We start from the raw sequence: 12,446 nt of genomic DNA on the forward strand, positions 1-12,446 counted from the left end.
TGTCTTCACCAATAATTACACATGATGGATTTGGGCAGAATAAAACAAAGATTAAAGATCAAAAATTTGTGAGTTATAAATAATGAGCTTATGCATTAAAATTCAGTTTGTCGTTGTGTCAGTATGACACAAAATTAAAACTTTTAGAAACACATTGTGATGGAGTTGCTGGTGGTACTGAAAGTATACCTAGATGCTAGTGATGTGTTTTACATATGGACTCAGTGATCAGCAAGTAGATATCCTCTTATAAGGTTGGCAGGAAGAACGACTTGGGGAAAACAGTGTTATTCTTCTGTGTAATGGAAGATACTCATCACTTTCTTGAATCTGTAAGATGTTGGTGGTACTACTGGGCTGTTCACAGTTTTGAGCCTTTCTGACCTGCTTATAGTAAATGTTCAGTGATTGTAACACGCATGTGATCACAGATTAGCTATTGATTACTGGACAAAAAGACTGTTACATAAGAGTCTATGATCTGGAAGGATGGAAGTCATTGGCACGTCTGTGTTTTTCCAGGCCTCTGTTCACGACAGATCAGTAATTTTTGGCAATATATGTTGGAGAAGCAGTAAAGATTTATTGCAACTTCTGTGTTATAAAATGTTCTGTAAAGTGAATGATTTGGTTGTGGATTTTTTTTATGTAGGAATATAGATGCATGTGTGTATATGTAAGTTGGCAAAAAAAAAAAAAGAATAGTACATATTTATTATGAGAGATGACATCAGTGTTGATTATCCACAACTAAAAAAAGGAAATATGTTGCACATTTTTTTCTTAGTGGCAGAGGTAGTACTGAACCTACACAAGAAGCTAATATGAATATATATTTCACAAAAGTCCATTATCTTTATAAGGATGAACCAAAATACACAAAACATGAGATAAACTCTGCATTCAGGAGTGTTGGTAACTATTAAAAATGGGATAAATATCACATGTACATTTATGACTTTTTTTCAAATCTTTTCATCCTCTTTTGTTGCAATATAAAACACGTATTAACTAGGTTCTACTCCATTTTAAGACTGACTTGAAAATACTGCAGTCTTTCTGTGTTAAAGCAGAAAATTTAGTGAGCCCACACAAAGAGGCATTTACATGAGGATAGATCCCACACATGTTTATGACTGCATCTGTTGTTAACATTTCAGTAAGTACTTCCACTGTTAAAAACAAATCTGGTACTGTAATTGTCATTTACAACAATTGTTCACATTAGGTATTCTTAACTATGTTCCTTTTGGAGGAAATGAAACCAGAAGATGATCTTCAGAAATGCATCTAATACACCAGTACGAAAGTCCACACTGAACTAATCCAAAGTAATATCCTGCCCTTCCAAAAGATGTAGTACTATTGATTGCCACTTAGCAACAATACTGTTACTCAGTAGATCTGTTCCTACCATTCATTTAGGCATAGTCTAGGGGGTTATATCATATGTTAAGTAGGTTAATCCTTACGTTTTGTGTCATGGATGTTCTTGGGGGAAATGCTTGTTCAGAGCAAGCACAATAATCTGTGGTGATTTTAAAAGTTTGTTTTACTGCTGCTTTTTTTTTTTTTTTTTTTTTTTTTTTTTCAGAAGGATATGGATGTGATTTATGTTGTTTGTCTTATCTGAGGGTTAATGTGTTACTCTCATGTAAATGTAGATGTATACTTAATGTTCTCTATTTCCCTTTCCCTCTCCATTGTTTTGGTTTAAATCCGCAGAACCACTAAAAGCCACAATCAGCCCACGGAAAGTGAAAAGCAGTGTTGGTAGTCAAGTGTCCTTGTCCTGCAGCGTGACAGGAACCGAGGACCAGGAGCTCTCATGGTACCGTAATGGTGAAATCATTAACCCTGGTAACAACGTTCGGATCACTGGGATCAACCGGGAGAACCTTATCATGGATGGCATGGCTAAGAGTGATGGTGGAGCATACCAGTGCTTTGTGCGCAAGGACAAGATGTCCGCTCAAGACTATGTTCAAGTAATATTAGAAGGTGAGTCACTGCCTGTTTAGTGATTCTAATCTCCGTGTTTTACACGTTGTCTTTGGCAACACTTTTGTAAAGTGAAGTACTGGAGGCTCTAAACAAGAGAAGAAGGTACCTTTGAGCTGTCGGCAGATGTTATTGTGCCTCCCTACTCTGAAGAGAAGAAAACTGTTGGAAGGTATTGATTTGAAAAATATATCCTTCCTGAATAGTGTTCACTGTCCTTTTTTTTTAGAGATGATGGTGTTGATTTTTTTACACTACTTTTTCAACAAGACATGTGATAAGTGATCCTTATTCAGGACCAGACATTTCCTTCCTGGTATGGCATTTCTGGTTGGGCATATGGGCTGAAGATCTAGAGATCATATTAAGTACCTGACACAGTGTTCCACATGATAATCAGGCGGTTTGTACAGAGCCAGTTCATTAATGAGAATGTAGTGCAGTTGTGGCATGGACACTATTTTTAGTCTTTACAGAAAAAAGAGGAGATTACCTGCCTGGACCAAGTTACCTCGGCAACCATCTCCTGTGACTAACAAAGCCTAAAGAGTGTATTGATAATCTATCACAGTGTCGAGAGAGTGCAGGTTATCAGAGAGTAACAGCAGGAAAGATTTCAAAGACACCCGGGTCTTGCTGGGAAAATACTGTCTGCTTTCATCTCCAAAAAAAGCCTGTCACTTGAATTAAAAAAAAAAGAAGAAGCAGAGGGATGGCAGAGGTACATGGTGTGCACACTCAAAGATTTATTGGTCTGGTGACAGTTTCCTTTCAGGATAAAAAGCTTTTTTCCTATTGCTGTTGTTTTGTTTTCTGAGGGATGACAGTATCTAATACACAGCAAAGGAAAGGAAGAGAGTCAGAGATGGAAATAAATAAATAAATAAATAAATAAATAAAAACTCTTGTCACACAACTGATGGGACAGAAACAAGACAGGAAGAAAGAGGAGAAAATTATGAAATCAAACCAAACAAAATGCCCTCTTCCTATCTGAGGTCTTTCAGCAGTCTGAGAATGGCAGTACCTTATGATTTTCACTATTTGGAAAGCAAAGGAATATTTCGGCACTATTTTTAATTTTACTGTGACTCAGCATGTTTTGGGGCTGGCTTTATATCTATCATGCGTATTTTCTCAGAGTGATGTTGTACTGAAATTGCAATGTAAGAATTATGATTTCCAAGGGTATTATTGTGGTTCAACCCCTCAAACACGAGGGTAAGTACATAGCAGAGTGTTTGTAAGGAGGCAGTATATAGTACATAGTGCTCTCAGATAGAGCATGAGATTTGTTAATCCTATTCTGGCAACCTCTGGCCTGTATGAAACTGAAAGGAGTTGTCCATAAAGGGCTTCATATACAAGACGTATTTTCATGTTTCTTTGGACCCTCACTAGGTAATGAATAGCCTTTTCCTTCTGTTTCTTGCAGATGCTAACAGTGTAGGACAATTAAGTTAGCTTACTTGCCTCTTGATTCTATAAAATCAGATAGTAGCTGGCAAAACTGCTGTCCAAACTTCTAGCATGCTTGCTGTGTTCTGCATGCTGCTCTTGACATGTGGCCTCTTGCACTTTTGCCCCCAATTATATTGAAATCCCTTATAGATACGGCTTTGAAAGTATAATTTTCAAGGGAGAGCATGCAATACGTGATTTCAGAAGGAACTTTCTAACTAATAGCAGAGTGTCATCATTCCTAAGTGTTATTCCTTTGAGCTCTCTGGGCAGGTGGTTATTTAATCCTGCTTCCTACTTAAAACCTCAAAGTTTCTGTCTCCATGCATTCTCTTTATTCATTTGTCTGGTAGAGGATGAGTACATTGTGACACGGATAACAAGAAAAATTATTTGAACATTCTCATCACATAAGGTTATTTATCTGCAACACAAAATGACCACAGAAAGAAATTGGCATCACTATTGTTACTTGCTGCCTCTATTCAGGAAAAGCTTAATTCAGTACTTTTCTAAATGCGATAATGTGGGTCAGGACTAAACTGAATTGACACAGCTGTGTGAAATTAGCCTATGCAAGTTATGCCTGGCTCATTGACAGAATTCATCTTTAGCTTTTAAAGGAGATTAAATGTACCAGGAAAGGAAAAATTCAAAGCATGTGAGGGGTTTGTTGCATGTCATTACTGGTGAACTGTGTATGACTGACACCTCTCTGCAAGAACCTGACAGTTCATATAGCCCTGCAGAGCCCCCATCCTTCCATTCAGGTGGTTTTTCCTGAGTGGAATTCACTATTGAGTTTCTTAGTGATGATAAAGAAACTTTCAGTAAGGAAAGAATTCCGTAAGTAATCTACTGAAATTTGTTTCCATCTCTCAATAATTAAACTTATGTCCAGGAATACAGTTATTTACATGTCTTCAAAAAAAGATTTATTTTGTGACAAGCTTCAGGATAGAGGGAACAACTTTACAGCATGTAAGCATTCTTCTCTTCCTTTTCTTACTTTGGCAGATGGTACTCCCAAAATCATTTCTGCCTTCAGTGAGAAAGTGGTGAGTCCGGGCGAGCCAGTCTCCCTTATGTGCAATGTGAAGGGGACCCCCTTGCCTACCATCACTTGGACACTGGATGAAGATCCCATTGTGAAGGATGGCAGTCATCGTATCAGCCAGATTATCACCTCTGAAGGGAATGTGGTCAGTTACCTGAACATCTCTAACACTCAGGTTCGAGATGGCGGAGTTTATCGCTGTACTGCCAACAACTCTGCTGGAGTCGTCCTGTACCAGGCTCGAATAAACGTAAGAGGTGCTTGTCAAATCAGCTCCTCAAAAAAACACACATAACTCATTGTAGTGGAGAAAAAGATTGTTGCATGTGTTGAAAAGAGTCTTGGAATGCCAAAACCAACTTACTGTTTTCCCTCTCCTTTTCTTCCTCTTCTCTTTTTTTCCAACCTGCCTTCCCAGACCCAGAAAATGTATGATGTGGTTAAACTTTGGAAGATTTCTCTTTGTGTTCTGTAGTCTCTTTTTCGTGTACTCATCATTACTAATTCACATTTTCTTTACTTTAGTCCTGTTGTGCATGTTTTTTCTTTTCCTTTCCTCCTTTACTTGTCCAGCATTGATTGTAATTATTCATGTATACTATACTTTACCTTGCATTTCTAGCTTTACATGGCATAATACCCATCGTCATGGTATTATACTTCATATATGTCAAAATAAATGCTAAGTTTGTCAGTGTTCTCATGTGTAACAGAATTTTAGCTTTGTATCAGTGCTAGTATTTCACATTAATTAAATCATCCTCAGACTTTTAATTTGTAATGCCGCAAAGATTTTATCAGACGAGTGTTGGATAATGCAAACATATACCCCCACATAATTAGTATGTATGCTGCAGGGTGAGGAAAAACTAGAGCACACGAAGATTAGGGAAACTGCTTAAATGGCTCTTAAAAGCAGAAACTGTCAAATACTAAGTGTTGTACAAGCCGCATTTGTAAATGTCATTAACATTGGTATATTCAGAAAAAAAAAAAGTCTATTTTGTCAAACAAACGTGCCTATATTCACGAGTTCCTTTTTACTTTCCCAGGGCCAGCAAGCATTCGACCAATGAAAAACATCACAGCAATAGCGGGACGGGACACCTACATCCACTGCCGTGTAATAGGCTACCCGTATTACTCCATCAAGTGGTACAAGAACTCTAACCTGCTTCCCTTTAACCATCGTCAAGTGGCTTTTGAGAACAATGGGACATTGAAGCTTTCGGATGTGCAGAAGGAGGTAGATGAGGGTGAATACACATGTAATGTCCTTGTTCAGCCCCAGCTGTCCACCAGCCAGAGTGTTCACGTGACAGTGAAAGGTAAGGGTAACTTGGAGAACTCGAGCTGGGGTAATGGCTTGTAGTTTATAGAAATGCAAGACAGAGCATGTAAGATTATCTTGTCAGTTAGATAACGAATCCTTAAGATGATTAACCCAGATTTCTGTTCATTTTTAATGATGACGTAAATAATAATCAGGCACTATTTCTTGGTCTTCCTTGATTTTTACCCTCCTTTATTCAATTAAGAGATCATTGCTTATTAACAGCAGACTGCTTCTTAATGGGAAACAAGCTTTCTGTTGGCAGTTTTTGTGACAGCAATTTGGTCAGCAAATGAATACTTTGTGACCTAAATTTCACTGGTGACTCTTTTTTCTGCTAAGTGGCTGTCTACATTTTCATTAGTCAATAACTTTCTAACTTTAAACAAGATTAGAATTTTGAAGCATGTTTTTCCATCAATAAACAAGAGACAGGACCTACAAACATTAATTGTTATTAAGCAGGTTTTTCTGACTGTCCTTGATGCTGTAGAAAGTTAGTACTATAAATAAATTCTAACAGGATGTTTAGAATCTATTAACATAGTCCCAAATGAGGATAAGCTTAAGTACTTCAGAAATAAATGAGAACAGAAATTTTCCTAGCATTATGTTCAGACTATTCTGATCTTGGTAATGGTCAGACCTATTCACAGGGACGCAAAAGACATAAAACCTTACTGCAGTTGCACTTGGTTTTGAGCAACAGGACCACTCTACAGTCCACCCATGAGAGCCTGTAGGATGAAGTGTAATTTCACCATTCTTGAAGTTCTTCGGAGCTTTTCCTTGGCTCTTTTTCTTTTGGTGGTAGAGAGGAGAGAAGAAGTCAATTTCTGCATCTGTTCTCAGATAAGAAACAGAGATCACAAGTAAAATTGCTTTGTTACAGACATCTGAGCCTTTATTTTCTTTCTCTTTGGTTTGTTTAGCTCTTTCTTGTTTTCAATCTGAACTGAAGTGATTGCTAATTATTTCAAGAGGTCAGGAGATTAGCCATAAGCTACTAGCAATTTGTTCTGTGAAAGACGTAACATCTTACACACCTGAGACCAACAGGACCACTGATCATATCATGTATCATGAAAAGCTAATGTAACCATTTATTTTAACGCATCTGGTGTCTTGCTTGATGTCACAAAAATATTGCAGATCTATTGAGGGAGCTGAAGAAATGTGTCCTGAGTTAGTTAATTGTGTTGCTATTGCACTGAGAGCTTAATGTGGTAAATCTGGTGAGGAATGCTGCCTCTTAAATGATACCTTTCTTCAAGTGATGGTAAAAATGAATATAGCCATGTAAAATAAACCAGTGGTCCATCCTTGGCTTGAGCAGTTATATAACATTACTAGTCACTGGGAATGTTAGGTGCAGTATTGTTGTTACTTCCGTTAGTTACAGATTACAAATTTGACAATTCCACCTTAGAATGCAAATTGGTCAGTCCCATCAATGATTATCCCTCTATCAGTGATGTTGCATCCTACAGCTTGAAGATATTGTGCCTTAGTCTGAATATTCAACTGCCAAAGCTGTTGGCAGGTCATAAATCTGAAAGTGACTGTGTGTGGTCTGAATAACTAATATAAAAATGTGATTCATTCAAAGAGTGGGTGAGATGCCACTGCACCTGTGATACAGGCTTCTCCTGCATGTGGTCTAAAGGCAGATGCACTGGAACAGTGCAAGTTGCAATATGAATGGTGAATTGCAATGTGATTTGCACATGCAAAACAGATGTGTTAGCGAGGATCATATGTGTTCCTCTGGAGCTGCCAAAGTTGGCTGCAGAGACTGTGCTAGGCAGTCAGCAAGCCCTGTCTTGCCAAGACATTGTTTAAAGAGGTTACTTTCCTGACCTCGTATGCTAAACCCAAAATATCAAAGCTTAGCTTCGTATTAATAAACCCCAAAAGTTCTCAAGGTTCTGTGGCTGGAGGTTAGTACTGTACAATGTTTGCTGAAATAGTTAGATATTATTTTGTTCCATAACCACACTGTGATTTTATCCAACTTATTAGCAGATTGTAGAATCATGGAATCACCAAGGTTGGAAAAGAACTCTAAGATCATCCAGTCCAACCGTCCACCTATCACCAATATTTTCCACTAAACCATGTCCCTTAGTACAACATCTGAACGTTTCTTGAATACCTCCAGGGATGGTTAGTCATCCATGGCTTGCTTCAAAATATTGCTAATGTTCATGCTGTCATTTTTCTTTTATGAATTCCTAAGGGAATGTGATGAGTTTTCAGACACTTACAGTTTATTCCAAGAAATAAGAACTATGGCTCTGCTTGCATTGTTTAGAGGAACTGTGAGATATGACATTGTAAGAGGAGTTAATGTCAGTGCCAAAATCTCCTTATTTTATGATTCGACTTCTCGTATTATCACTCCATTTATTTAATCTCCAGAGAAACAGAGGGAGGATTATTGCTTGCGTTCAACACTGGGTCCTTTGGTTTGTTCTTATTTCCGCTACAAGCTTACTGGGTGACCCCAGACCAGTGATTAAGAATAGGTGATACTTAATGAACTGTAACTTTGTATTTTGTTTCCTTCATATTCTGTTCCAAAGACATAATTACCAGTTTCCTCATGAATTTTTCTGAACTGATCATCTGTGGCATCAGAGTACTTCAGAACTGAGTCCCTTTTCAAAACCCACCTGGGCGTTTAGGATCTCTTTGGAAAATGGCAGCTCTGGCACAAACTAAATCTTTATCTACATATTTTTTGTGTTCAATTTCAGAAGCTTATAGCTTGATATTTTTTTTTTCCAGTTTACTTGCTTTTGTAAAGCATTTGTATGCACAGAGCGCAGCTCCAGTTGAAATACATATGCTTCTCCAAGTTCTTTGTCTTTCTTAAACAAGTCCCATTATGCAGACTGGTTACCCACTGGGAAAGATGGACTGAAGTCATTTAATTATCATCATCTCAGAGATCCATGACAAAGGTAGATACAGAATTTGGCTCTACAGGGAAGCACTTTTCTGCATTATGTATACAAGTGGCCATTCTTGTCTGCTATCCTCTGCCTCATTTACACCCATTTTCCAAATTTTCTAGTATATAAAGCATCCTCTTTCTGTCTTGAATGAAGTTGCATCAAAAGCACCATTCAAATAAAGATATTCAACAGCATGAGCATGTAATTAAATACAAAAGGATTGCCCATTCTGTAGAGTATTTTGAGATATTTATAAGTATCCAAATGAAAGCAAATTCTTGAGGATATTCTTTAGAAATCACTGTAAGATCTCAGATAGAACAGAAAGTTTCACGACAAACTTCTGAATGAAATCCTGACTGCCAGAGAACCAGAGTTTGCTCTGCACCTGGCAGGCTGTCAGGAAGCCAAAAGGTTGAATCTGGGCCTATCATCTCTGTATTATTTGACCTTGAGGCAGGTACTTCTTTTCACTGTTGATCAGAGGAATCAATTCAAGATTACATTAAATCTGCTGCAGCATTTTTAGGAAGATCTGATATTCTTGACCACATGGGCACATACCCTAAAGGCCTGCATTGCCAAATGACTGGGCCAGAGATACGTGGCATGCCATTTTCTCCATCCCTTGCCTGTTGACGTGAGGAATCAAACTCTGTAACCCAAGTAAGATTACAAAGCAGGTACGGTTTATTCAGTGCTGCGCGGACACTGGGTGCAAGGGGGATAGATCCACCTAATTTGCACACTGTCTGGAGAAACCATGGTACAGATATAGGCAAAACTAATATATAATCAATAGTTTTCTCAGAATTCAGATACATAATCATTACACCCCCGAGAGTTCATTAGCATGCAGACCCTCCCCTCTTGTGCGTGCACAGTGGGTCATGGGATGAAGATTTGTTGTTTTTCTTGCGAAGGCTTCTGACCTTTCTCACTGTAAACTCCTGGCCTTTTGGGGGGCATCCCCCCAAACCAGTTTCTTCTTGCCCCATGGACATCTAATCACCTCCCTGCCAAATGTCCTTGGGCTGTTCTCAAACCTTTATCTTTATGGCCTTCATCCCCCTTACTATCCCAGTCACAGTGTCTGCCATCCCTTATTTTCTAACAAGCTCTACATTCTTGCTTCTATAAACTATCTCTAACTATTCCCCTTTACCCCCCTTATTCTCAGTCACTGTGAAGCCTTCTTACCTTTTTGCTTTCACTTGTGGGGTCTCACCTTTCACCTGTCCATTGTCTCTGGATCTGAAATCTTGGAAGCTAGCAATCCTGTAAGATAACTGATGGAAATTTGACTGAATATGCTGGCAGGAAAATAAGCAGGTTTCTGCTTGGCAGACGCAGCACTGTTGGAACTGTGCCTGAGTCCTAGAGGAGCATTTTGGAAATCAAGCCATCTTGGCATTTATTTTTTTCATTTAGACAAATGAATTGGCCAGCTCTGATTTCTGACAACAGTGATGAAATCTACCCACAATGTAATGCATACATAAATGGGTGAGGCTATGGCTCTACATTCGTACTGAATTTATGATATTTCTTACCTGTCAGATGCTTGTCTTTACAGCTGTAATCACCTTTCAGTACGTTTTACTTTGGCCTGTGTTAAATGCAGTTTCCTTTTAGTTTCTTTATAGACTAAACTGAGCACCCTCTTCTTCTCCTTCTGTAAATGGAAACAGCATTTACTGACATCCTTAAAAGTACTCATCAAGACCAGCCTTGCTAAGGATACAGCATGGGTCCTTGCCAAAAACAAAATTATTCTTAGTAGCACTAGTTTCTCTGTCCTTATTTCACCCAGCTCTAGTGATTTGCCAGTTCTTATACATCTGCTGACAGCAGAAGACTATTACAGGCTGATATCCTACATATAGGAGAAGAATATTCTGGAGAAGACATGGGCTTTTGATCAAAGTATGATCTGTCTCCAGCTCGTCTTAATCCTTACTCTTCTGCTCTGCATTCCAAAACCAGTTTGCCCTCCACATCTTTCTCATCTCAGCCTTCATTTTCCCAGTGCCTTGTTCCCATGACTCAGAAGTGGTCTTTACCTTCAGAGCTCCCTGCATTCCTCTCTGCCAGCAGTTAGACTCCCTGCTTTCTGCCAGTCTTCATTTTCTCTATCTCCACTGGCTTCTAGTCTCTCTCTCCTTTGTGTTGTCTTCTCTCATTGATAGTTCTCTATCCCACCAAACTGCTTTTTTATTCTAACCTCACATTTCCAGCCATTTTCCAACTTCAATTTACCAGCCTTCACGATCTCTTGAATCCCATTGCAAGCCTGATCCCAACTTTTGACTTTCTTCTGCTTCTCCTAAGTCCAGTTCTGCAAGCCCCTTTTCTTATCCTGGGCAATGTTGTGAGTTTCTGCTCCATTGCTTGCTGCTGTTGTCTGCATGCCCAGTAAGAGAGGCTGGTTTTCCTTTTTGTTTTGTTGGCCCCATGATCTCCCCTATTCCTCTGTACATTCAAATTTGGGCACTCTTTTGATGACTTTCCTTAGAAACAGCAAGAGCATTTGATGCTTGTGTCTTCACCCGCTGAACATGAAAGCCATGGTGAGGCTACTCAGATTTTCACAATGGCTTTTTATTTATTTATTTATTTTCTTTTAAGGTATGATGAAAATGCAGTATATCCTTACATTTCAACTCTCTCTGCCTGTTCTTGGAAGTGACCAGACAGCTGTAGCTGCAACCTTCCAGCTGAAATGACTCAGCCTGAGGCAGACACCTGGCCTGGAAAAGTGCTATCCAAACAAAAGTCAAATTGCAAGCAAATAGAAGTAAAAATAAAAGTAGTCTTAAAATGGGAAGTGTTGTCAGACAAAATAAGAGGTTATATTACACACCCCATCTGTAAGTTTCATATTTCCATTGAAAAACAATCCTACTAGAGGCAAGGTGGTAAAATAATAATAGCAACATCAATTCTACAGGATTTGTTGGATCTGGAAACGTTTTAAAAGCAGGACTGAGTCATTATCTTTTGTTTTGTTTTGTTTTGTTTTGTAATTTATAGTTTTCTCGGCTATAGTAAAAGTCATCAGTATTAAGTGGTGATTTTCTTTTCATCTGTCTCATGAGACACTTTTCTCATATGAACAGCCCGCTGCTATTCACACTTCTCAGACACAAATTAATTGATAAAGAAGCCCCGGTGAGGAAAGATGCAGCATCAAAAAAAAAAAAAAAAAAGTGTGGTGCTCAAAAGTGCTTTTTCTGATCTTGCAGAGATTATGGTATGCCATTGATTTAGAAAGTATCTTCTTATCTGATGGTGAAGTGATAGCACTTCACCTGTTGTGAACTGCAAGAAATTGTATCAGCCTGTTTCTTTTAAGAAAACATGCAAACCTAACAGAGGATTTCTAAAAAAAACTTAATTTTTCAACTATTTGAATAGATTCTTTACATTTTTCCCAGGAAGTATCCATCTTTTCCTAATATGCAAAATGTTATTGGTGGATTTGAATTGCAGATCAGTTCTAAGTGGGCTCTTCTGACTACTGAAAACTGCAGACACAGGAGGGGAAAATCTCCAAGAGGGAGCCTTTCATTGCTCCTTTGGACGATTGTGCACACTGTCATCAAACAGTCTGCTAATTTCTTTACGCTTCATG

At 38.5% G+C, this 12,446-nt stretch overlaps 1 protein-coding gene across 1 annotated transcript in view; it reads left to right on the plus strand.

Moving 5' to 3' along the window:
• Positions 1 to 12,446, plus strand: part of DSCAM (DS cell adhesion molecule) — a 370,474-nt gene that overhangs the window by 200,140 nt on the left and 157,888 nt on the right. The window contains exons 4-6 of the mRNA XM_042867346.1: positions 1,726 to 2,001; positions 4,480 to 4,776; positions 5,572 to 5,847. Of these exons, the coding sequence (XP_042723280.1) occupies positions 1,726 to 2,001; positions 4,480 to 4,776; positions 5,572 to 5,847 (849 nt within the window). The remainder of the gene's footprint in view (positions 1 to 1,725; positions 2,002 to 4,479; positions 4,777 to 5,571; positions 5,848 to 12,446) is intronic.

This window comes from Lagopus leucura, unplaced genomic scaffold, assembly GCF_019238085.1.
Source record: "Lagopus leucura isolate 7727_CA_CO unplaced genomic scaffold, USGS_WTPT01 Super-Scaffold_100001, whole genome shotgun sequence".
NCBI classification, from domain to species: Eukaryota; Metazoa; Chordata; class Aves; order Galliformes; family Phasianidae; genus Lagopus; species Lagopus leucura.